At 33.6% G+C, this 27,101-nt stretch overlaps 2 protein-coding genes across 2 annotated transcripts in view; one reads left to right on the top strand and one right to left on the bottom strand.

Annotated features, from left to right (window-relative positions):
- Positions 1-27,101, top strand: part of 5-HT2B (5-hydroxytryptamine receptor 2B) — a 100,166-nt gene that overhangs the window by 57,771 nt on the left and 15,294 nt on the right. The window contains exons 3-5 of the mRNA XM_076528871.1: positions 2,635-2,867; positions 12,967-13,183; positions 22,119-22,461. Of these exons, the coding sequence (XP_076384986.1) occupies positions 2,635-2,867; positions 12,967-13,183; positions 22,119-22,461 (793 nt within the window). The remainder of the gene's footprint in view (positions 1-2,634; positions 2,868-12,966; positions 13,184-22,118; positions 22,462-27,101) is intronic.
- Rpn2 (Regulatory particle non-ATPase 2) overlaps positions 8,331-27,101 on the bottom strand; it is a 99,947-nt gene continuing 81,176 nt past the window's right edge. The window contains exons 11-14 of the mRNA XM_076528870.1: positions 11,873-12,207; positions 10,420-10,775; positions 9,250-9,604; positions 8,331-8,634 (exon numbers count right to left, since the gene is read on the bottom strand). Coding sequence (XP_076384985.1) covers positions 8,561-8,634; positions 9,250-9,604; positions 10,420-10,775; positions 11,873-12,207 — 1,120 coding nt within the window. The 3' untranslated portion in view covers positions 8,331-8,560. The remainder of the gene's footprint in view (positions 8,635-9,249; positions 9,605-10,419; positions 10,776-11,872; positions 12,208-27,101) is intronic.

Here is a 27,101-nt window from a genome sequence, read left to right as displayed (position 1 = left end):
TGAAAGTCAAGTCACTTCTTGAAAGTTTCATTTTCATAAAAATTATTTTATTCATTCTTCGAATTTAATACACTTCTTCATCTTTACTAACCTTACTAAAATTACTTGACTAATTTTTGTACAATCTTTAAACAATTTTTAATTTAATTTTTGATAGAATCACAGATATTTTCATTGTTGGTTTACGTGAGTGATTTTCATGAGCCGTTAAATCGTGATCGAACAAGGTTGACGAATTCAGAAAGGTGAAGAACACCGATTTGCACAGAACACGTTTGTTTTTATTATCACCGCTTACTTTGTCGAGACTGTAATTGCGAGCCGACGATAAATTTGACGCACCGTTTCCTTTTACGACAGGGTTGCGCGATATCATTAAGCGGATAGTCGTTTTTGCTTCCGAAAGAGAGACGCATTTAATTTTAACGATCAACGGAGCTACGAACACGAGACAGCCTTTGCCTCTGATACTTTTCGACAAAAGAAGCGTGATTACAGCGAGTGTCCTGCGATTAGTGGTACAGAAGCGTGGTATGTTTCTCTAAAGAAAATGGAGATCGTCACTTGCCACGGGACTTTAAAGATAGACTAGTTGACAGGTGTTTTCCTAATCGAGAAATTTTCCAGATTTCAGTTTCCTAAATTTCCAAATTCTCGAATTCGAAATTTTCAGAATCTCAATGCGTCAAATTCCTTGTTTTCAAATTTCCAGATTTACGAATTTCCAAACTGTCAAATTTCAGATCTTCTAAAGTCTAAGTTTGTTAATTTTCAAATTGTCAAATTATCAAAGTTAAAATCTAAAATCTAGATTCTTAAATTACCAAATTATCAAGCTTCCAAGTCCATAAGTATTTTATTAGTATTTACAGAATTCACAATTATAAATATAATAATTTTAAACACCATCCTTATGAACAATAATTAATAAAAATATTAAATTGCCACTAAAACACATATTCAAAGCAAAAGAATGAGCATCGAAAGAAAAGGTATTTGCTCGGGTCAGGTTGTCGATGTCCCGTTTCGTGCACCCTATCGTTGACCCACACTTTCCTCGCGATACCGTTCATCACGTGCCGCAAGAAAATATAAACTAGCCTGAAATACAGCGGGTATCGAAGCGAATTAAACCGAGCTGAAATCCAATTACGAAGAAACGACTGCACACGGAATGCAGAATCACACGTGCGAAATCGTGGCAAGATTCTAATCGATTCTCGAATACCGCGCTTTTTGCGAGAATCCTGCTGGAACCCGCAGCCATGGATCCAAACTTCCTAATTGCTAGCCAAATATTTTCCGAAGTTTCCCGGTTCTGCTTCGATACTGCTGAATCGATGCTGATAATAATCTGAGAGGTGGAAATATTCGAAAATTTTCGAAATATTTAAATGTTTGCTTCTCGGCAAAAAGAGTATAAAGTGGTGGTTTAATAAAAGGTAATGGAGCTAATGAAAAATAACGAAATGCAGAAAAATGAATGTAAATTATCAAATTTGTTTGAGGTTTTCAAATATTCATTTTATTAATTTGTTCAAAATAAAAATTCTTCAGTAAAAACTGTATAAAATATCAACTTAACCAAAGAATAACGAAACTAATGAAAAATAACGAAGTTCAGAAAAATGAACTTAAATTATCAAATTTGTCTAAGGCTTTTTAATAATTCATTGTACTAATTGATCAAGAATAAAAATTTTATTTAAATTTTGAGTAAAAACTATATAAAATATCAACCTAACCAAAAAACAATGAAACTACTGAAAAATGGCGAAGTTTAAAAAAATGAATCTGAATTATCAAATGTGTCTAAGGTTTTCAAATATTTATTTTATTAATTGATCAAGAATAAATATTTTTCAATAAAAACTATATAAAATATCAACCTAACCAAAAAATAACGAAACTACTGAAAAATAACGAAGTCTAGAAAAATTAATCTAAATAAAAAAAAAACAGTATAAAATAATCTAACTTGAAAGCAACGAAGCTAACAAAAAATGAAGTCCTGAAAAACTAACCTAAATTATCAAATATTTCTAAGATTCCCAAAAGTTCATTCTACTTAATTTTTCCACGCTAAAAATTTGTCAGCAAAAGCAGTATAAAATAACAATCTAACAAAAAAATAACGAAATTACTAGAAAATGAGGAAATTTAAAAAAATTATCCTAAATTATCAAATATTTCTAAGATTCCCAAATTTTGATTCCACTCCTTTTTCCGCGCCAAAAATTTGTCAGTAAAAGCAGTATAAAATATCAATCCTCCCAAAAAATAACGAAATTACTAAAAAATGACGAAATCTAAAGAACCTAACCTAAATTATCAAATATTTCTAAGATTCCCAAATATTAATTCCACTGATTTTTCCGCGCCAAAAATTTGTCAGCAAAATATCAACCCACCCAAAAAATAACGAAACCAAAAAATGACGAAGCAAGATGAAAATTCAGTAGTATTCACAAACCAGCAGCAAATTAACGTAAAAACGGTAGATGTACCTAAAAAAGTAAAAGAAGGAATAGAAGGAATTTCGCGTCAGCGGATGGTACTAGACCTAACCTCGCTTTCCTAAGTTATAGCAGCGAGCTGTCACGTTTAACGAGGAAATATTCATTTTTATTTCAGGATATTTCCCTCTGCCGTCAGTCTACTGTCTCGTCTGGATCTGTCTGGACGTGTTATTCTGCACAGCGAGTATAATGCATCTGTGCACCATAAGCGTGGACCGATATCTGAGTCTGCGATACCCCATGAAATTCGGTCGCAACAAAACCAGACGGCGAGTCACTTTGAAGATCATCTTCGTGTGGATCCTCAGCATTGCCATGAGCTTACCGCTCAGCTTGATGTACTCGAAGGTGAGACATTTTTACACGAGACGTATCGTTGTATAGGGCGGTGCGGTATAAAAATGATATCAGATGGTGTACGCTTTAAATCCTTCGTTTCGACTTCGGGTATATGGTGCAGTGTCACGTTTTCGGGATATCTCGACAGGATAGGAGATATTGCGATAGATGTGGAAATTTGGAAGTTTGGGGGTGCGGAGTTTTTGCACTTGTGAATTAAGTTTTGCATATTTGGGATCTGGGGTTTTTAGGCAGTTTGGGGGATGGAGAATTTGGGAGTATAGCAATTTTTGGATATAGGAATTTAGGGATCTAGGGATTTTGGAGTCTAGGAATTCAGAAGTTCAGGAATTGTCGGGACATGGGAATTTCGGGATCTAGGGATTTTGAAGTCTAGGAATTCGGAACTTTAGGAATTTTCGGGATATGGGTATTTGGGGATCTAGGGATTTTGAAGTCTAGGAATTCGGAAATTTAGGAATTTGGGGACATAGGAATTTTGGGATGTAGGGATTTTGGAGTCTAGGAATTCGGAAGTTTAGGAATTTTCGGGACATGGGAATTTGGGGATCTAGGTATTTTGGAGTCTAGGAATTCGGAAGTTTAGGAATTTGGGGATCTAGGGATTTTGGAGTCTAAGAATTCGGAAGTTTAGGAATTTGGGGATGTAGGGATTTTGGAGTCTAGGAATTCGGAAGTTTAGGAATTTGGGGATGTAGGGATTTGAGAGCTTAGGAATTTGGAAATCTAGGGATTTAGAAGTCAAAGAATTTGGGGATCTAGGAATTCTGGAGTCTAGGAATTCGGAAGTTTAGGAATTTGGGGATGTAGGGATTTGAGAGCTTAGGAATTTGGAAATCTAGGGATTTAGAAGTCTAGGAATTTGGGGATCTAGGAATTTGGGTGATGTAGAAATTTGGGGACCACGGAATTTGGGGGATATAGTAATTTAAGAGTATAGCAATTTTGGAAATAGGAACCTGGGTGATATAAAAATTTGGGAATATAGTAATTTTGGAATATAGGTACTTGAGTGATATAGAAATTTGGGAACATAGCAATTTTGAAATATAGTAATTTTGGGATATAGCAATATTGAGATATAGGAACTTGGGTGATATAGAATTTGGGAATATAGTAACTTTCGAATCTAGATAATTTTGAATATAGTAATTCGGTATTATTGGTTTTGGTAATTTGATTGATTTGACAGAAATGTGAGAACAGTATAAATTTGACTTCATTTCGATCAAAAACTAATAAGCCATTTTATCCTCAAGAATGTCGTCTTCAAGAATTAGGTTATGTTCGTCGACTCAGCAAATATTGCTTTGAGCATTTTTCGTTCGCATTGATGAACTATTAATACTATTGACATTATCTTAATAAATAATTCATAACTATTCTCATATTTTAATCATCGACTTCACGTACTTTTATATTTAATAGTTTGTCCAATAATTAAATGAAAGTCCAACATACAACGCAACAGTTGATACAAATTTTCATGCACAAAATTTGGAATGATTTCTATTATTATAATTAAATACAGAATTTGTTATATATACAAGAATCACCTCATAAATAACAAGTAATTGAATTCTTCTTGTTTCAATTAAAGAAAATTCGGGATTAAGTATTTCCGAAAGTTACACAATCCCCGCGTTATCACTCATCCTAAAACGTCTTATCTCTGAGATTTAATTTTCCGGTTCATCAATCTTAAGCTCTTTTAAGGGATTGCCGTTATCTCTATAGGAAACTCTTCGTTCTAAAGGTGGTTTAATGATGAGATAACAATTCTCTACGTTTAATGAACGCGAATCTAGTGTTTGAATTTCGGCCTTTTAATTACATGGAAATAATTTCTGAAATATTTCTATCAAATCATGATCTCAGTTACACAGATCTTTGTTAATAGTTTTTTAGACTGAAAACACAATTTGCAAAATTATATACATATTCATTTTTTTTTAAAGTTAAAGTACTTCGAGATTGTAAAGACTAATGTAGAATCGAGTCTATTTATATACATTAGCTTGCTAAAATGAAATATTTGGGAATGATCGATTAGAGGGTGTTGGTCACCCTCAATCAAATATTTTAACCAATTAACACGTCAACGTGTGACGAAGACCTATGACTGACGTCACGTGATCTAATCAGGAGTATATTATTTTTAATTATAAATAAGACCAGGAATACATAATTATTATACATATATAAGACGTTTAATAGAAATAATATATCATAAATCATACATACTTTGCTTTATATATAATTTTTAGTTAATACATATATGTTACATATGTAATGTAACTTACATATAATTTTTATAATTAAAAATCATACAAAAATTATAAAAATTATGTACAAGTTGTCTTTATAATTGAAAATGATATACAAGACAAAAAATATTATAATTTATTTCTATTAAATGAACAAAAATAATAAATATTGGAAAAGACTTTGATACAAGATACAAGTCTTTGAATTAAATATAAAATATCCAAAGTGTCATGATATAAAACAGTACATATATACATGTATATATTATTGATATTGAGTATATTATTTTTATTTATAATTGTATACCTGTGCAAATATTTTTTTAAATCAATAATTCATTGTATATAGATGTATACATCTATTTATAATTTTTATAGTTTTGAATAAGTGCGTACATAAATTTTTTCCAATTCTCAATTTTTGTACATAAGATGTATTTTTTTTTAATGATCTTAAAACGGCATTAGAAAAGTCCTGTTATGCCAGCCATACAAATTTATTTACCGTTCATGCAGCTCGTAAACAAGTGAAATTTCCAGTGACAAGAAAAGTTGCCTTGTTCAGCTCTATTAATTCCAATTCCACGCGTGTACTCATTAAACTCGTTAAAATATGTAAACGCAACCCGCTGGCCAACCTAGCTTCACTAGCTACGAGTTTCCAATTAACTCGGTTCACATTAAAGCACGAGCCGAACAATATGAATCACCGACAATGATGTATAAGCTACAATGCAAAGGAATACATACATATAGGAAGAAAAATAAAATTTGAAATGCAGGGTAAAAAGAAAAGAGACTTTCAGTTTAATCTTTTTGCTCAGGTTTATTGTTCAGAGATATTTATTTTTTTGTATGTGTTCGTTGAATAATGGGAAAGAAATATTTTTTATGAATTTAATGTGTGGTATATGTAGTTTGAATTTAATATGTGGTATATGTAATATAGATTCCTTATATGATACATGTACTATAAATCTGATATGTGGCATATGTAGGATAATTTTGATATGTGGTATATGTAGTGCAAATTTGGTACATACACCATATGTGTATGAAGTTCAAATTTGGTACATGGTGCATGAAATACCAATTTAATACACGGTACATGTAATTTAAATTTGATATGTGGTATAGATTTACCATATGATACATGCAGTATAAATTTGATACATGGTATATACAATACAAATTTGATATGTGGTGCATGAAGTACAAATTTAATATGTGGTACATGTAGTTTAAATTTGACATGTGGTATATGTAGTATAAATTTACCATATGATACATGCAGTATAAATTTGATATATGGTATACATATGTATAATAAATTTGATACATAGTATATGCAATACAAATTTCGTATGTGGTGTATGAAGTACAAATTTAATATGTGGTATATATAATATAAATTTAGTACATAGTGTATGAAGTGCAAATTTAACATGTGGTGTATGTAGTATAAATTTAATATGTTTGTATGTAAACATTGAAGATCCACATACGTCAAGTGTGGTATAATAAATTTATAGAAGCTCTGCATTTTCAAGAAGGTTCATAAGTGTTTAGTAATATGATGAAGATTTTTTAATTTGGAGATGAAGTTGAAAATTTTTTAATTTGAAGGGTACTTGGAAATTTTTTAATTTGAGAATTTGAAACTTTGAATGTTTTTTAATTTTGAGATTTAGTGTTAATTTGAGGGTAGTAGGTTGGGAGCACGTACCACCCCATATCGAACCCCATAAACTATTAATTTATCTCATAAAATTTTAGCTTCACATGCAAATAACTCATAAAATCAACATCTAAAATTCAAGTAAAATCAACTAACAAATAAAAAGTGAAACTGGTCCTAACTTAAGGGCTACCTCCATACTTCTATAATGAACCATTTTAATATTTCCATGAAACAGTATCTCTATAAAATTCCATTAAAATTCCCGTGGCGCCATCCCCATCAACTTAACCACTCTATTTAACGAATTTTCAAGGGAAATTGCGTGATGTCAATAAACGAGGCTTGACGGTGCCGTTAATAGACCTCGTTTTCGCGTCCGTTCGATGGAGGTCTCATCACCATTGACTGACAACGAAGCGCTCTCTTCCATCTCGATCGACCGCCATTCTGCTTTTTTCTCGGCGAACAGCCTGTGTTTTGACTTAACGCGAACTCGGACGACAGATTCGCGGGATAATTTGCCAAATACTAGATCGATTATGAATCTACAACCGATTTTACCATATGGGTTTATGGCTTCTGAGTTTCTTAAGCAAGGAGTGTTCTATACATCATTTAATTTATCGAATTTTGTACTGAATTTAATCTTATGCTTTATTTATTATATTTCGTAATATATTTTCTATTATTCTTCAGTTATTATATCTCATACCATATTTTCTATTATAATTTACTTATTATATTTGTTATTATATTTACTATAAATTTATCATATTTTGTACAGCAAACTCGTGTGCCACGTGGCTAACAAGTTGTCACACGAACTGAACGCGAATCACATTGACATATCAACTTACCAAACTTGCAGTGTCAAAATACAAAAACACGTGCAACATATAAAAAATGTCAACAAACACGATATTCTCAGATCAAATTTCAGACTTGATCTAAGTGACCTATTGACCTACGACCTCAATACAAAGTGCTATGAACTCACCTTAATTGGTACTTCAATTTACATCTTGGTCACCTATAATGAATGTCTCTTGACTTGACTTTCGACCTCTCCTATTACTTCCATATTTCTAGTTTTTATTTCACTGTACACATATTCGAATCACATGTACATACACTTGTCACTTATATTACTTATCTTTATATTTCTAGTTTGAGTATTTTTTTTTATGTAGATTTTAATTTTCTTTCTAGTCGTTCGTACACTAATACCCCTCGTTATGTTGCCATTTTCTGAGTTCCATCGATGGCAATATATGGAGAGTCTATTTATACATATTTTATTTAATAATTCAGAAACGAAGCTTCAAACTCTACTTTTGCAAAGGGTTCTGCAAAATCTTTTGCAGAAATCTGGTTCAAATGTCAAATGACGTTTATCACTCATTCACAGGAGTTACACTAGTTGTGAGACACCCTGTATGACCCAAAATAGATATCGATGTCAATTCACAAGTAATAGGACTCATAATAAAGGACACACATACGTATGATCGAAGCAAATCATATTTTTATTAAAATTCGAAACAATGGAGTCCCATGACACATATCGAGGGATGATCGAAGCCGGGTTTAACATTACGAAAATTATAAAAAAAGAAAATATAGTAGGACGGCGCACTTTATACAAAAAGGAACGTTTTCCCTTCTTCTTTAATGGAGCTTAATGAAATGTAACTTGCGTCGTAGCCAGATAGAAGTTTGTTCAAAGTACGGATTTAATAGTCCTCGTTGTACTCGAACGCTATTGGAGGATCCGCTTCCTTTTCCTCGTTGGGTTTGGAGCCGAAAGCTGAAACATAATCGAGTGCAACCACAGTTACGACATCGTGCTCAAACAGTAAACATTTTTCCTATTGCAAAATTGATTAGTTTATTTTGAAATCTTTCGAAATTTTTTCTTTCTTCAAAAATGTAGCTCAATTTTAAAATTATGTAACCAGTATAGTTTTCATGTAACCTTACTTTTATCTGACCTTTTATTTAGCAAGTTATCTTGCTAGAGAAACAATTATGTATCGTTATTAATAAATATATTTTAAAATTAAGTATTATGTAATTAAATGAATAATCCTATTAGTCCCTAACTGATAATCATAGACAATCAAAATCATGCCAAACATCAAGGTTTACTATCCTAAATTATTATCTGCTCAAGTACTGTTATAGATAATAATTATTATATAGATAATTTGTACAAAAGAATGTTAACATTGATATTCGAGAGAGATATTAATACATTAATATTATCTGTGAGATAATTCCATGATTTTTATTTTAGAAATAATAATATATCAGTAGAATATCTAATAGAATAATATATCAATAGTATTTTACATCATAAATTAAAGAAAATCAACAAATATTACGGATAATAAAATATTACAGATGTATAATAAAAACTCACCAGCAACCGGTTCCACGAGTTCTTCTTCAGTGTCCGCTTGTATATGTTTCACCATGACTATACCACCAATCTGTATGTCCTTCACAGGAACATAATGGCTGCCCTCCACTAATTGTATCACCTTCAGCTGTTGTCGCAGAACGCGAGCAGGATTTTGAAGTACTTCGAAATTAGGTTCTGGCTCCTTCTTCTCTTTTTCTGCTTTCTCCGTTTCATCCTTGCCTTTTTTCTCGACCTTCTCCTTTGTTTCTTTTACCTCTTTTGTCTCCTTCTCTTCTTTCTCCTTTTTCTTCTCCTCTTTGTCTTTCGGCACCGCTGCCTTCACCTCCACGGGATCCTTCACTTCTGGTGGATCCTGGAATCAAAAAGCAAACGTTGAAAATTAAAACGATACCTAATTTTCTGTTAAACAAAGGGAAATTTATCTTTCCTCTATCTTATTATTTTTGAAGAAATGTGAGAGGAACAATTCTTACGCTTTTATTCAAGCATTCTCGTTTCTTTTATTAGATTTAGTAACGAGGAGCTTTTTTAGATTAATACAGGTTTAAATTTCTAGGTTATGTAATTGTCACATTTTGAAATACCTAACGTAGCCTAACAAGGAGGGAGAGTTTTTAGATTACTACACTTTAAAATTTCTAGGTTATGTAATTACTAAATTTTTAAATTCATTACCTAACCTAACCTAACAAAAAGGAAGGCATTTTAGATTACTACACTGAAAAATTTCTAGGTTATGTAATTACCAAATTTTTACATTCATTACCTAACCTAACCTAAAAAAGAGGGAGCTCCTTTTAGATTACTGCACTTTTAAATTACTACAAATTCTTAACCCACCCTCAAATATTCAATTTCTTAAAAACTCCTATAAATCAACTACGACTTTCAACCTTCATCACATGATTTATCACGTGGACAATCGACTATGTTAACCGCAGCACACAAGAAGTCCTATGCCTGCAAAAACCTGTACCGTCAGTGCCTATAAAAACGTAGATATAAACGTAGATGTATAGGTCTTGTAGCATAAGAACTGTAGCTTGCAGTGACTATAGTAACTCTATAGTCACGTAGTGTCTGCAGACATCTCATCTTCAAGAGACATTCTCATTCATCAAATTGTGTCATTCTCCGATGACTTCTCGGACAATCGTTCATACTAACCACTTCCATCTTTTCTTCGTGGGAATCGCGAGCACGTCTCTCGGACTCGCGTCTCCGCGCCCTAGCAGCGATGCTGAGGACCGCCGTCGTGATTTTCTCCCTTTCCTCCCGTTTCTTCTCCTCCAACGGCGCGGGATAAGCGTAAACGCTGGGTCTCGCGTTCGAGCGGAATTCCAGCTTCGGCATTTTCAGTTGAGCGTTCAGAGCTATCAGACACGTAGGGGTGAAGGCCAGAGCCAGGCAATGAGCCAACGGGAACCAGTACCAGTATTGCGTGAATACCAATGCGCCCACCACCGCCAGCATGTTGGTGTGACCTGTTCTTGATTGCAGGGACACTGTCACGTTACGACCACCTGAAACAGTTATCATTGTTATGGAAATTATGCTGGATTTAACTGGTTCATTGGTGCACTGTCTTAGGCGAAATGAACGTCAATGTGGATATTGATATTTAACCCCTATTAGTCAGTTCAGTTATGTTATGTTATGTCAATATTAGGTAATTGTTGAGTATGCAAATTATTGGAGTTGACCTCGAAAAAGGTGTATTGAAAGTTTGAGTAAAATTGATCATATGTGAAGTAGTGTCATAGTTGTATTTTCTTAAAATAGAGCAAGGGGTTGATCGAATTTTGTGAAATTAAAGGAGCATTTTATGAGACGATTTGTTTTGTCTCTTTGAGGAATTTAGAGGTTATTTAAGATCTTAGAATGTTCTGAGAAACTTGAAGATTGAGTCTATCTCTGTTTGTCATATGTAACATATGTGTGACATATTATTACACATGTAACATGTTATTATATTATATCATATATCATATATATCATGTAATATATTTGATGCAATGTCTATATGTATTTGTCACATATGTAACATATGTGTAACATATTATTACACATGTAACATATTATTATATATCATATATCATATATATCATGTAATATATTTGATGCAATGTTTATATGTATTAGTCACATATGTAACATATGTGTAACATATTATTACACATGTAATATGTTATTATATATCATATAGCATATATATTATGTAATATATTTGATGCAATGTCTATATGTATTAGTCACATATGCAACATATGTGCAACATATGTGTAACATATTATTGCACACATAACACGTTATTACACACATGTTACATATGTTACATACATGACTAATACATATAGACACTGCATCAAATATATTACATGGTACATATGATACGACAAAATTCAATAAATAAGAGTTAAGAACAAATCTTAATAAACAAGAGTTAATAACAAAATTTAATAAATACGACCAAAACGCATAAATAAAACTTAAGAACAAGATTTAATAAGCAAAGAGTTAAATCTTAAAGTAAGAGACCAAAGCGAAGACCAAAGTGAAATATGAAAGGCGACATTATCATGGAAGGTGGTTGCATAACGAGGTCCCCTGAGTTACTCACCAGCGTCGATGATGCCCTGGGCCAAAATGGCGCCAAACTTCGCCATTACGTCTTCGTGCTTGTCTACGACGACCTTGGCGTACAACGCCCTGAAGTCTTTAACTCTGGCGCATGTTGCCTCAGTCTGTTGAATCAAGATCATAGCGGAGGCGATCAAAGCACCCTGACGAACAAAGTTCACCGGGTCGTTTGTCATAGGATCTAACAACGCTATAGCCTCCTTCAATCCTGTGCCACCACACGCGATTCCCAAAGCCATCGCTGCACCGTACCTCACGTGAGGATTGTAACTTTCAGCCAGCAAGGAAACCACGCTGGGACACTGTTCGGGTGTTCTGAAACAAACGAGCGTTTCTAATTAGTGTCATATTAGTAGGGTTAAGAGTGATGAAGAGTTATGGGGTGTGAACGAATTTTGGAGTGTCAAACTTAGGGATTTGTCAAGGTTTAATTTGGTGATTAGGGGGATGGGATCTTGACTGTTGGATAAAGAGGATTTTAGGTTTAGAGATCTATAGATCCTTAGATTTCATGATAAGTAGATTTCTAAATTTTTAGATTACTGAATTTGCAAACTTCTGGAGTCTCAAGTTCTCAATCTTCAAGTGCCATAATTTTCAATTTCACAAATTTCTTCCATAGATCCCTAGATTCCAAGATAATTAGTTTCCTAAATTCCTAGATCCCTAAATTTGCAAATTCCTGGACTCCCAAGTCTCAAGCCTCTCCAAGCCTCAATCTCCAAATGCTAAAATTTTCAATTTCCAAAATTTCTTAGCTTCCTTCCCAAATTTCGGAATACATTCCCTCCCCAACTCTCTAAGTTCCCAATTTCAAAATTTCTATCTCTCAAATTTCCAAATCTTCAAATCTCAAATTTTCTAAATGTCCAACCTCCTCAACAAAAAAATTATCGAATCAAAAATTCCTAAATCAAAAAATTGTCTAAACGAAAAATACAATTAAAGCCACAAAAGCAACGAATCAAAGATGTTCAAATTTTCTGCAAAAAGCGAGTAGATTTACAACGAAATAGTAAACAAAGGGCATGAATAAGGGCGCTAAGTGCATAATTGTGTTTCGCGTTGTTACAGGAAGAAGATTCGGTGCTGATAGACGGTGCCTGCCAAATACCGGACCCTCTTTACAAGTTGATCGGCAGCATAATCTGCTTTTACATACCACTGGGCGTGATGCTGCTTACATACGCGTTAACGGTGAGATTATTGGCAGAGCAACGACAGAATATTGGAGGAACTGCAGGTTGGTCCTCCGGATGGCTGGGTGGCCCCCAGGGCCCACCCCCGGGAGGTTAGTGTATTATCAGGTACACGGACCTGTTACATTTGCTCCCCAAATCATCCACCATTTCGACGATTTAGTTAGACAACGTTAATTGTGCAAATAATATAATTTTTAATACGATGGTTTCAATTTCTTAGTGAAAGAGCTCCTTTAAAAAACTTTCCTTTGATACAAAATTAATATGCAAAAATAATAATATAAAAAAATAATGTAATACAAGAAAAAGATACTTCAGAAGGAAAAGCTTCAAATTGTATTTTCTTTAAACGATGTTAATTTTCAAATACAGTTTATAACATAATAGATGGCTTCAATTTCTTAGTGAAATTAGAGCTCCTTTAAAAACTCTCCTTTAATATGAAATTAATATGCAAAAATAATAATATAAAAAAATAATGTAATGCAAGAAAAAAATACTTCAGAAGGAAAAGCTTCAAATTGTATTTTCTTTAAACGATGTTAAGTTTGTAAATACAGTTTATAACATAATAGATGGCTTCAATTTCTTAGTGAAATTAGAGCTCCTTTAAAAAACTCTCCTTTAATATAAAATTAATATGAAGAAATAATGATATAAAAAAATAATATAATACTTCATAAGGAAAAGCTTTATACTGTATTTTCTTTAAACGATGTTAACTGTGCAAATTAAGCGCATGCGCCGCCGCGTCCTAATGCGCATGCGCTTTATCGTCAGTCACGATGTACGAACCAATCAGAGCAGACATGCGCAGTAGGAACCACAACTCGATGCGCAGTACAAAAGAAAACTCGTTGCGAGATAAAAACAGCAAAATATATAGTTTTTAACATAATAGATGGCTTCAATTTCTTAACGAAATTAGAGGTCCTTTAAGAACTCTCCTTTAATACAAAATTAATATGAAAAAATAATAATTATAAAAAGTAATATAATACAAGAAAAAAATACTTCACAAGGAAAAGCTACAAATTGCATTTTCTTTAAACAATAATATAACGATTGTAATATTGAAATAAAAATATCCGTCCAGCAAAGGTCTGAAAGAGCAGTTTTATCAACAACGGAATAAAATGTTAATTCGCGAAGAGGGTTGATCTTTCGATTGAAATAACAGAACAGCTCCTGGAAGGTAAACTCGATCGAAGGTAGTAACGTTTCAATATGCAGAGAAGTTTATGCAAAGCACGATTTTCCCCGGGATCGTGGAAAATAGAGTTTCGATAGTTGATCAAACGCAACAGCGAGTTTACAAGAATCTACGCTTTGATAAACAAGTTAGCAACAAACGAGCCAAGGTTCCCGGAAATTATTTGTTACGAGGACTGAGGAAGAAATCGAACCGTGGAACAGAGAAAAGTTTCGGTGCTTTGGTCGCGACCCGAAAGAAAAGTTTGCATCGAAGCTTTTGTGTTGTTCCGCAATTCAGCCATTACTCGTGAAAGCTTCTCGCGCTTCCTTTAGTCGTTCACTTTTAAATTAAGTTCGCTCATTGATTCACTCGAATAGGCTGCGTCACGGAGATTTGAACTTTTGATTGAATGATCGAGCATGGGTCATTTAGCAAGGTTTGGAAATATTTTTGAATTATTGTGCTTTTAACTTTTTGGGGGTGGGGAATTTACATGGTTTTGTTTTGTTGTGTTGAGGTTTTAGGATTTTGGAATTTCGGGATTTTTAAATTTGAGAATTTGCGGATTCTAAGATGAGTGAGTTACTAATTTTTTGAAGTTTTAAATAGCTGGATTCCTAATTCTTTATATTTTCGAATTTCCAAATTCTTAAATATACAAATTCCCAAATTTCCAAATTCTCAAATTTCAAAAGTTCCAAATACCGAAAATTTCAAATTCTCAAAGTCGCAAATCACCCAAATTTCCAAATTCTCAAATTTCAAAGTCTCAAATACCAAAAATTCCAAATTCCCAAATTCTCAAATTCCCAAATTCTTAAATTCTCAAATTTCCAAATTCTCAAAGTCCCATATCACCCAAATTTCCAAATTTCAAAAGTTCTAATTTCCAAAGTCCCAAATTTCCGAAGTCCCAAACTCTCAAAGTCCCAGATCCCTCAATTCCCAAATTTCCACTATCTGAAATAATTAAATTTCAAATTTTCGACTGTTCCAAGCTCTCAAATCCCTAATTCACAGTTTCCTACATAAAATCCCTATCCTCTATAAATACACTGCCTTATATCTACGATAAATAATATAAAACGTAATAAAATTCATAATTATACATTCAGATACGTAAACTCTACAACAGCGCATGCGCCGCCGCGTCCTAATGCGCATGCGCGTTATCGTCAGCCATAGAGTACGAACCAATCAGAGCAGACATGCGCAGTAGGAACGACAACTCGATGCGCAGAACAAAAGAGAACTCGTTGCGAGATAAAAAGAGCTACATAACAAGAATCTACTAAATATATTAATACACTTTCTACATATTTATTTATTTACTTCATCAATTCATTCTCTACCTCAAAATAAATAATTCCTCAACGTCCTATTAACATGAATACCATCTAAAATCAATCCCACGCCATCAATACCGACTTGAATTTCCTTGATTACATAAAAATTAACCTAACTCTCTCAGTTAATTATATATAGTACATTTCACATATAATTAATAAACGCTTATTACATTATATACTTAATGTACAAATATACTTAAATGTACTTAATGCACATTTGCAATAAACGAATTTAATATACATTCAGATATATATTATATACATTCCTACATTAAATTTAATAATAGCTTTGATGCGCATTTCGAGAACAAATGTCGACGACCTAGCTCTGTTAATTTCGAGCGAGCGTTTGAGAACGGAAACAATAGGACAGGACAACTTTGATGTTTCATTCTTTCCCTAAAACACGGGGACATTTCTTGTTCGCTGGAAATAGTTCCCTACGAACAAAGGAAGCGGAAACGATACGTTACGCGAGAGATACGAGATAATATTCAGCTTTCAACGAATATCATGCTTCGTAGACAACAGATAATAGGCTCGTAGATAATTGGAAACATTTTTGACAGATCTCAATTGTTTACTCGCGCATCTCACGAAATTGTATTTTTTGGCTCGCGACTCAGCTAGCTATTTGTTACGTATGCTTTTCCATTGTTTGTTTTCGGTGTTTCTCTTGTATCTTTCGACGCAACAATGTAACGTTAGCTTTTTCTTCCGGCTATTCGAGGCTGAGTATTTTTATCGTTTTTATTCCTGCCATTTTTACGCGGAAAACGCGGCAAAAATAAGAAACCTTCTTCTTTTTCGTTCGTTTTCGAGCATCAAGATCTGCGTACACTCGGATGCAATGGAGATCTCTTTTATTCAGGTTCACGTTGGTAAACTTGAGAATTCTTTAGCATTCGAATGTTCGAATATTTAAATTTATGGATTTATTTTACAAATTTTGCTGTGTTTGTGAATCTCTGCGTTGGCAAATTTTTATATTTTTCAATTATGACGTTTACAAATTTCTTACATTTGCAACTTTTCTAGTCAACAAAATGGACCTTAAAACCCCTAGATTTCTGTATTTCTAGATCTGTAAATTTTAATGTTTGCAAGTTGGTATATTCCTAAATTTTTATACTTCAAATGTAAAAATGTAGATTTGTTAAATTTCTAAAATTTCAAATCTGAAAGTTACTACATTTTTTGGTTGAAAACCCCTAGATTTTCAAATTTAAAGATACACAAATCCCTATATCGTCGAAGTCCTAAAACCCTAAATTCAAAAGTTCTCAGATTAAATTCTAGAGTTTTCAAGTTTCAGCATTCACAATCCCTAGATCGTCAAATTCCTAAAACCCCAAATTTTACAGTTTCCAAATTTCAAGATCTATAAATCCCTAGATCGTCGAATTCTTAGAACACCATATTCTAAAATTCCCAAATTTCAAGATCCAAAAATTCCTAGAACCCCAAATTCGAAAATTCCTAAATTTTAAGGTCCAAAAATCACTAGATCGCCGAATTCCTCAAAACCCTGTATTCCACTGTTGTCAAATTTCAAAATCGACAAATCCCTAGATCCTTGAATTCCTAGAACCCCAAATTATAAAGTTCCCAAATTTCAGGATTCACAAATTTCTAAATTCCCAAATTCCTAAACTTCCAAATTTCTAGACTCCAAAATCCCTAGATCCCCAAATTCCTAGACTCCAAAATCCCTAGAACCCCACATTCCTAGACTTTTAAATCCCTAGATCTCCAAATTCCTAAGCTGCCAAATTCCTAGATCCCCAAATTCCTAAACTTCCAAATTCCTGGACTCTAAAATCCCTAGATCCCCAAATCCTAAATTCTTCCATCTCCAAATCTTCCAAATTTGCAAATTCTCCAAAATCCCTAGAACTCCACATTCCTAGACTTTTAAATCCCTAGATCTCCAAATTCCTAAGCTGCCAAATTCCTAGATCCCCAAATTCCTAAACTTCCGAATTCCTAGACCCCAAAATCCCTAGATCCCCAAATCCTAAATTCTCCCATCTCCAAATCTTCCAAATTCGCAAATTCTCCAAAATCCCTAATAATGAATCAGTAAAACATCTATTCATCCTCGATTCTCCTCCATTTTTTCGGTCACCCATACAGAGCGATATATTTCTCCAGGTACAAAATAAACGAAACCTACAATATCGAGGAAAATAGACACGACACGAATGCAAGAAAAATACCTGCGGCAATACGGATTATTGTTAGCTGTTTTTGTTCGTTATCGATCGTGTACAGTTCACGTAACGTGTTAATTTTCTCGTGTCGGATTTAATTAACAGCCGAACTCCGGAACATCAACATCGACTACTCATTTTTCTCCGGGCTCCCGCAATTAATCTTCATGAGGTTTCTCCGGCGTGTTCCATACAACGTAAAATGACTCAACAATCCCGCGCGAGATATGAAGAAAGAAAGAGCCCGACAGAAGTAATTCTTGATGAGAAATTGTGACAAATTGCAGTAACAGCCGGCCTCCGTGGAGGAGCGTCGCTAGATTTCCTGTTCAACCGGTGATAACTCGATAGCACGGCAAACCGGTAAATTAAATTATGTCGATCGAACGGTCTTTTGGGGGATAACTTCGAAACATCGGAAGTACATTAATTTCGGCTAACTTCCGTAATAATGTACGCGTATTATCTTACTTCTAAAATGTTCCGTGCGTTGCGAGTTTGATTTATCGCGAAAATTAAATTGGATTTCGATAAACACGATTTGCGATTAATGGGCGATTTGCGTTTTTATTATTAACGTTTGGGCTCTTTGGTTAAATCGAATTGAATTTGATTAGGATTTGGTCAGATATTTTAACTCTTTTCTTAAGAAAAATAAAATATATTGAAATTTTAATGTATCAAGGAATCTCTGAAATTTCGATCGCAAACAAAATTATTTAAAATTAAAAAAAAACTTTAATATTTGAAGAAACTAAAATTCAGTTCACAGGTCGTAAGAAAAATATTTGAAATTGAATAATGAAATTTTAATACATGAAGGAATCTGTGAAGTTTCGATCGCAAATCCGAGGGAAAATATCGGCGAAAGGAGAACCGTTGAAATGATTCAAGAAAAGGAATTGATTCCTTTCATCTAAAAAGCGGAAATCCCGGTTGAAATACGACAAGTGTCCTAAGGCTTTCGAGAGGGTAGCTCGCGTGATAAACGCGGACAGCTCCGTATTTCTCGGGGCGGAAAGCTGCTAAGAAAGAGTATTACAGAAAATTTCGCTGTAATCCAGCAACGTTTCCAAACCTTTGTCTCGGCCCAATTCGGCGGAGATTGCGATTAAGAATTCGATAGATTGGCTTGGCCGACTTCTTTGTTCGCGAACGGTGTGTAGGCGTGCCAGGCTCCGCGATAAAAGAAATTGATCCCTTTTCTCGCAGCTTTGAAATCTTATACAGAACCTTTCTACAAAACTGGAACAAGAAACCGGAACCAATCCGACATTTCGAGACCCAATTCGACTAATTGTCGACCATATGACACTTCGATTTATCGATATTTGCTTTATTTACTTTCTTGGAGAATCTTTTTGGGAAACTCAAAATTTTGGGCTTTTTGTTGGTTGCATTCATATGTCATATGTGGAGAACGTGATACGTCATGTGTGAAGAATGTGATACGTCATGTGTGAAGATTGTGATACGTCATATGTGAAGATTGTGAAACGTCACATATGAAGAATGTGATATGTGACGATTGTGATATGTGTCGCATGTGAAGATTGTGATACGTCACATGATAAGAATGTGGTATGTATCATATGTGAAGAATGTGATATGTGTCACATGTGAAATGATAGTATGATCATATGTAATTGTTAATTAAATGTGTATGTAAATGCATACATGTCTAAAATTATTAATACAAGTACACAGACATATGTGAAGTATATACACATATGTAAAATCACAAATAAAAGAGAACATATATGTACACACACATATATTATGCAATGAATCATAAGTGAGTTTGATAAGATATACACATGTGTGAATACATATGTGCACATATGAAACAAAAGAAATAAGTGTACATACATATACAAAATCATCACTGAAGAAAATTATATACACACACATATGAAATCACACATGAAAGTATATACATACACATATAATAAATTATAAATTAAAATGATATATGTACAAGTATGATATTATAACATATGAACACATACAAAATTAAAAATGAAAAAAGTATATGGAACACACATACATTATGTACATATGTACATGTGCATATGTGTATAAAATGTTATGCATATATGAAAAAGAAGATACATACAGGAAATAATAAATGTTATACATATATGAAAAAGAAGATACATAATATAATAAATGATAAGCATATTGCAAAATGAAAAATGATATTAAAAGAAAAAATGAGATGTCAATTATGGTTGTTCGATGCAATTTTGCAAGAATGTTCAGCAAGTGTTCGGAAGATAAACGAGCGCGGGGATTGAAAAATTAGGCGGAAAATAGAGAAGGCAGATTCGTGTATTGTTGGTGGGAATGCGCGAAATAACAAATTGCGAAGAACAGCTCGCAAAGTTCCTTGAGTCGAGGCACCGGTAAATTGGGGCGAGAAACGCCTCTTTCAACTCGAAGATTTGCATTGGCCAATTTCACTTGCAAATTGATCGTCGGTGTTTCGCGAACACGCGCCAAAGCGTCTGTTAAACAAAAAACGGAGAAACCCTGTCAAATTGTTTCGGAATCAGAGTTTCTTTTGGTACAGGGATATCTTCAACAGATTACTCTTCTTTTTATTTTGTGAGAGCAAAATATTCAGTTATATGTTCATGTATATTCATATAATATAATTATATAAACGTACAGTATAATTATTATAATTATACGTTCATGTAATACATTTGATATTAAGCTACGTTAAATAATTAAATAATATAATTGATATTAAGCTACGTTATAAAATTAAATAATATAACTGATATTAAGCTACGTTATAAAATTAAATAATAAATTTGATATTAAGCTACATTTTAAAATTAAATAATATAATTGATATTAAGCTAAATTTTAAAATTAAATAACATAATTGAAATCAAGCATAATAACATGAATAGTCATTATTTTAAATTTCTTATATTAAACAAACACAATGAAACATTTTTCATATCAACAAAATTGTAAAAATAAAAAAAAATGTATACTTATATTAAATGAAAATATATATTAATAAAAATAAATAATTATATCAAGTATTTTACGTATTTCAAGTTAAAAGAAGAATCTATTCTACCATCAATAAATTACATCAAATAATTAGAATGAATAATTAAAATATGGAATTATTAATCGTATACCAGCATCAATCCACAAATCTCTTATTCGCGTAATTAATAACGAACGCGCAAACAATTTAATTTAATAATCGGTGCAGTTAACGATCCATTGCATATGTCAAGTAAAATACATAATGAATATTCGATAATACTGGTGGTCGAGATGAAAGTGGGAAACGTGTTTCGTTTTGATGTATAGATGTCGATAAGGGTTTTGACAAGACATTGGAATTACGATTTATAAATTTCTGAATATCCTGAGTTTTTACATTTCTAGACAGATTTCTAAATTTCAAAATTCTTACATTTCTAAATTTCTGACTTTCATCAACTTCTCAACTTCTGACTTTCTGACTTGTTACATTTATAGATTTATATATTTCCAAATTTCTATTTACCCAAACTTCAAAGTTTGCAAATAAATTTTCAAGTTTCCAAAATCACAAGTTTCTGAATTTCCAAATTCCTATATAATTAAATTTGTAAGTATCTAAATCCCAGAAGTGTCAAATCCCTATATCTCCAGTACCAGAACGCCAAAATCTCTAACTTCCCAAATTCCTAAGTTTCCAAGTTCATCTTCAACTCGCAAAATTCACAATTCGCCTCCTCCTCAAGTCACAAAACTCCCAAATCCCTAACTTCACAAGCTGCTTCATCTTCCTACTTCCTAAACACCTAATTCCTCACACCCCTAAACTCTAAAACTCTCAAGTTCCTAAATTTCCAGCTCCCTATATAACCAATTCCATCAATTCTCAATTCCATACACCCCAAATTCCAAAACACCCAACTATCCACATCACCACATCCCCAAATCTCTAAACACCCAACGATCCACATCCCAATCTTCCCAAATCTCCAATCACCTAACTATCCACATCCCCAAATCCCTAAACATCCAACGGTGCACATCCCTAACTTTCCAAATCCCTCCCTAATCACCCAACTATCCACATCCCCAACTTCCCAAATCCCTAATCACGCAATCCTAATCCCCCAATCCCTAATCCACATCTCCACCTTCCCAACTACCCAAATCACTCTATCATACATAAACTCCCTCTAACCACCCAAAAATTATCCAAATTACACAAAATCACCCCAACGGGTGCACCTGTCCCCAGGTTTAGACAGACGAGGCACCTGGAAGCGGTTTCTACTCAGCAAAAGTTCAGCCGGCAGCGGTGGCACTCCTCAGCACACCTCGGGCACATCAACGGACACCGAGCTGACCACCCTAGACACCCACGAACTTTGGCTACCGGAAAGCGAGCCACCTCCTTCAGCCATGTCCGCCCTCCACGCTTTCGGCGCCGAAATGCTGAAGTTGTCCAGAGGGCTGGAGGGCATCGCCAGCCCGGGTAGCCCTACACCGACCGGTACGCCCCGATCCACGCCCCAGCACTCGGGCCAGCATCATCATCATCATCATCAGCATCAGTTGCATCGATGCAGTTTGCGACACGGGTAAGGGTTCTGATTGCGTGGTAATTGGACGCTTTTGAGGTGGCAGTTCCGACTAACGAGCTAAACCCACCACTCGAATGACCGTTTCGAGACGGGCTGGCTTTTCAAACTGATACGGGATGCTCAGGTGTTGATCGTTGCGGTTTTACGGGTCGATGTATCGATCATTTTGTGGACGCTTTGTGACGCTTTTTGCTCTTGTTTGGGATAATTAAGGTGATCGAGTGGACTGTTTTTGGGGAGATGTGATCCGAGCTTTAGCTTTTGTTTGGGGTGGTAATTTTGATACGAAGGAATTTATTATTTGTGGTATAGGAGTGTGTATGAGGGTGTGCAATCTTGAAATTGTTAAATATTTCTTCAATTATTTTTTGTTACAACCAAAATAAAAAAATAATTCACATTCAGATGAAGTCCAGATGAAGTCTACATTTGTCTAAATGAATTTACAGTAATAAACAGTTATGAATTCTACTTAATGGATTCAATTCACACCCTTTAAGATAATCAACAAAAACATGTATTCAAAAAATAATTATTTTCTCAATATTTTCAAAAGAATTTTACAAACACCAAATATTCTCCCATCACAAAAAATAGTACAAAATAAAAAATGATTAAAAGAATTTAAAAAATCTATTCTTTCTAAAATAAATTGTGAGAAGAAACTGAATAGGAAGAACCTGATTTCGACAATCAGCTTGAATAAAAATGATAGAAAAATCAAGGAAACGTAATCCCACCGGGTCTCACGTTTTATGAAACCGGAAGATTTTCGATATCCGAACTATCCGAAACGATTCGCGAAAATAAGGACACCTTTCATTCGCCGATCGGCCATCGAAATGGAACACGTATTCCACGGTATTTCGCCGTGAAACATCTCGAGGGACAACGTCGTTCCAATTTCAAGCGGAACGCGCGTAACCGACTCGAGTCGGAGGTAAAACACCGAACGAAACTTGTCTCGGTGGAAACTAAACCGAGATCGAAAATCGCGTGTCGATTTCCGTGCGAGAAATGTCAGTCGTTGCACAGACTCTAACCGTACGAAACATGATATCTGTCACGGGATCGGCAAATATCTTCTCCTTATTTTGAGTTACTTCGCGTTCGACGGTGCGATACATGGTCGAGGGTATGTGGATCTTTGGTGATCAATTTTTTTGATGGACAGTTTGCATTGTAATTTTAGAGTCTCTGGTTTAGGAGAAAGGGGGTGATTTTTAATTTGAGGGATTTTGTAGTTTGGGGGTTGTGGGAAGTTGGAAAATTGGGAGTGGTGCAATTTTGGAGTTTTCGAAATGGCAAGTTTTTTAGTTTCTAAACTTTTTAACTTTCAATTTCTTAATTTTTCAAATTTTCAGTTTTTCAATTTTTCAATTCTTCAGTTATTCAATTTTTCAATTTTTCAAATTTACAATATTTCATTTTTACAATTTTTCAATTTTTTAGTTTTTCAATTTTTCAATTCCTCACTTTCTCAATTTTTCAATTCTTCAACTTTTCAATTTTTTAATTTTTTAAATTTACAATATTTCAATTTTTCAATTTTTCAGTCTTTCAATTTTTCAATTCTTCAACTTTTCAATTTTTTAATTTTTCAAATTTACAATATTTCAATTTTTCAATTTTTCAGTTTTTCAATTTTTCAATTTCTCAATTTTTCAATTCTTCAATTTTTCAACTTTTCAATTTTTCAAATTTACAATATTTCAATTATTCAATTATTTAATTCTTCAATTTTTCAATTCTTCCATTTTTCAATTTTTTAATTCTCCGTTTTTTCAATTTTTTAAATTCCACATTTTTAATTCTCAAAATTCCCAATTCTTCAACAACAGAATCTCTAATCTTCTAACCACAAAATTTTCCAACTTTCCACACAAAAATCCAAAACAGCACCTCTACATAAAAATTCCCCTACCAATCGAATAAGCAACGATAGAAATAATAAAAAAATAATAAAACAAAAAAAATTTAATAATAGAAAAAGCATGAAAGCACAGTGAACACAGAAATACTAAATTTTCCAGCAGCACTGCGCCACGCTAATTAAATTAGACTTGAAATCTTAATAGTTTCAGCGTCGGGAGGTTACGGTCTTCCGCCATATTTTCCCCCATAACCCAGAGAAGGCATCTATGCACGTGACTGCACGAGTCCCTTTGGAGAATTCTCGAAACGCGATAGATTTACGACCGGTAGACGAATATTTTCCGCTCTGCCTCGTGTTTCTTCGTCCGTGTCGTTCTTCAAACATCCTGACAGAAATTGATCCATAATCCAAATCGACTTTTGTTACATATACAATGGGATACATTTATTCATACGTGGGATAATCCGCTATTTCTTGGAATCAAATGTCAGATGGATTTTTTGATGCATTGCAGAAATCGAAGTTTTTAATAACATAACATGAAATTTTTAGTAATAAATTTTGTAACATGATTTCTTTCTTTTAAAGAAATTAAACATTTTGTTTGAACAAATTTCTTTTGTATGAAATATATTGAAGTAGAAGTGAAACCTTTATTAGAAGACTACTTCATGAAATTTTATACTAAATGATGATAGAATGGAAGTTAAATTGAAACAGATAGTTAAATGCAAATGGAAGAATCGTTAAAAATAAATCATTTTATAAGACAAATATTTCTTGTTATTTGTATAAAATTCGAGGAGGAAGAAAAACATTTTCATTGAAAATCTGTTGGGTTATACTTGGAAATACTCTTCTCTACAAGTGTACTTCTCTTGGACCAAATCACAATAGCACAGAAATGTGGATTCACAAATCATAAATTTTTATAAAACTCATACATACAATATTTATCCATAAGATTCTAAAGTCCTATAGTTTGATGATCACTTAAATGACAAATCTACTATAAGTTCAGGATACTAAATGGTACTATAAGTTCAGACTAAAGAAAGGTTCACAGAAAATTCAACATGGACGACACTGTAATTTTAATTCAAACTTTACTTGTCTAAACCTCTAATAATTTGAGAGAAATAAAAAGAGAAAATTGACACCCATTGGTGGAAATCAGAGGACACAATCAGATTTTTAAAGAAAATTAAAAGAAATATCTAAAATATATATTCAGAGAAAAATAGTGCTCTGAGTAGCTTCTCAAACGTGTAACTTCTCAGTGTCAAGTTTCGTAAAAAAAATCAATGCAGCCTCTTGTTAGACAGATTTCTGTTCCACCAAAGCTTCGTAACTCGGGAATTGCTACGAAATTGCTGCTTCGAATTACCGGATCGAATTGACGGTAATACGAAGACCAAGAACAACGCACACCCAGAGACGCGAGAACGTTTTGTACTCGCAACTATGAACTTGTCTAAAATGTCATGTCGAGTTTACGCGATGCATTCGGTTATGGCATTTAGGGCCACGTTCCTCTACCAAATTACACCGCCAGATTATCGATTTCTCAACTTGACGAACGTGTTCAAGACAACGGATTATCTTCGATGTTTCACCTGTTTCGGGTACTATGTACATGTATAGGCACTTCAAACATCCTGACACGTATGTTTCAGTTCTATACATTTACTTAATGGTTCTTGGATTGCTTTTGGGTGTTTGGATGACTTTTTATATGCACTCATTTTTCAATTTTTATATTTAAGCTTTTGGTCAATTTTTATATTCAAGGTTTTGCTCAAAGTTTATAGTCAAATTTTGTAATTTACACGTTCAAATAGTAACTCAATTTTTAAATTTTGTAATTCTCAAGTTTTTCAAGTTTTCGAGAAATTTTGTATCTCGCAATTTCTAGTTCTATAGATTCTTGGAAACCAAAATAGCTATGTTTGCAAATTGGTAGATTTGCAAATCCCTAGATTTGAAAATTCCTACATTTTCAATTCCTTATATCCTCAAATTTACTACAGCTCTAATACCTTGCAATCCTAAGTTCCTACACTCCCAATTTCTTACATTTTCAAATTTCTATATTCCCAAAATTACTACATCCCCAATTCCATATATTCCAACTTCTTAGACCTCCAGTTACCTACATCCCCAAATTCCTATATCCTCAAATTCCTACACCCCCAATACCTCACATTCCCAAATTCCTATACCCCCAATTCCTTACATTTTCAAATTTCTATATCCCCGAATTTACTACATCCCCAATTCCAATATCCACAATTTACTACACCCCCAATTCCATATATCCCCAAATTTTCTACGCCCCCAATAGCTTATCTCCTCAAATTCCTATCTCGCCAAATCTCCAAGTCCCTAAATTCCAACGGTGTCCAAATCTCAAAATCCTAATATTCCCAAATCCCTATATCTAGAAATAGCTATATCCCTAAATTCCCATATCCCCATATCTACATACCAAAATTCCCATATTCCCAAATCTCAAAATCCCAAAATTCCACCAACTCCCAATCCTCAACCCACCCCAAATTCCCCAATCCCAAAAATCCCTAAAATCTCTCAAAAACAACAAAAACTCTCTTCACTCCTTTTACTAATCACATTTCCCTAAAACCAAAATTTACTTCTGGACGTCCACTTACATACGTACACATGTATGTGTCACACATGTCACATATATCTAAAAGAATATTACGAGCAAAAAATTTAAATGTAACATCTGCAAAGAATG

The sequence above is a fragment of the Megachile rotundata genome, chromosome 2 (assembly GCF_050947335.1).
Source record: "Megachile rotundata isolate GNS110a chromosome 2, iyMegRotu1, whole genome shotgun sequence".
In the NCBI taxonomy this organism is placed as follows: Eukaryota; Metazoa; Arthropoda; class Insecta; order Hymenoptera; family Megachilidae; genus Megachile; species Megachile rotundata.
This window is presented reverse-complemented; position numbering and strand designations above follow the sequence as displayed.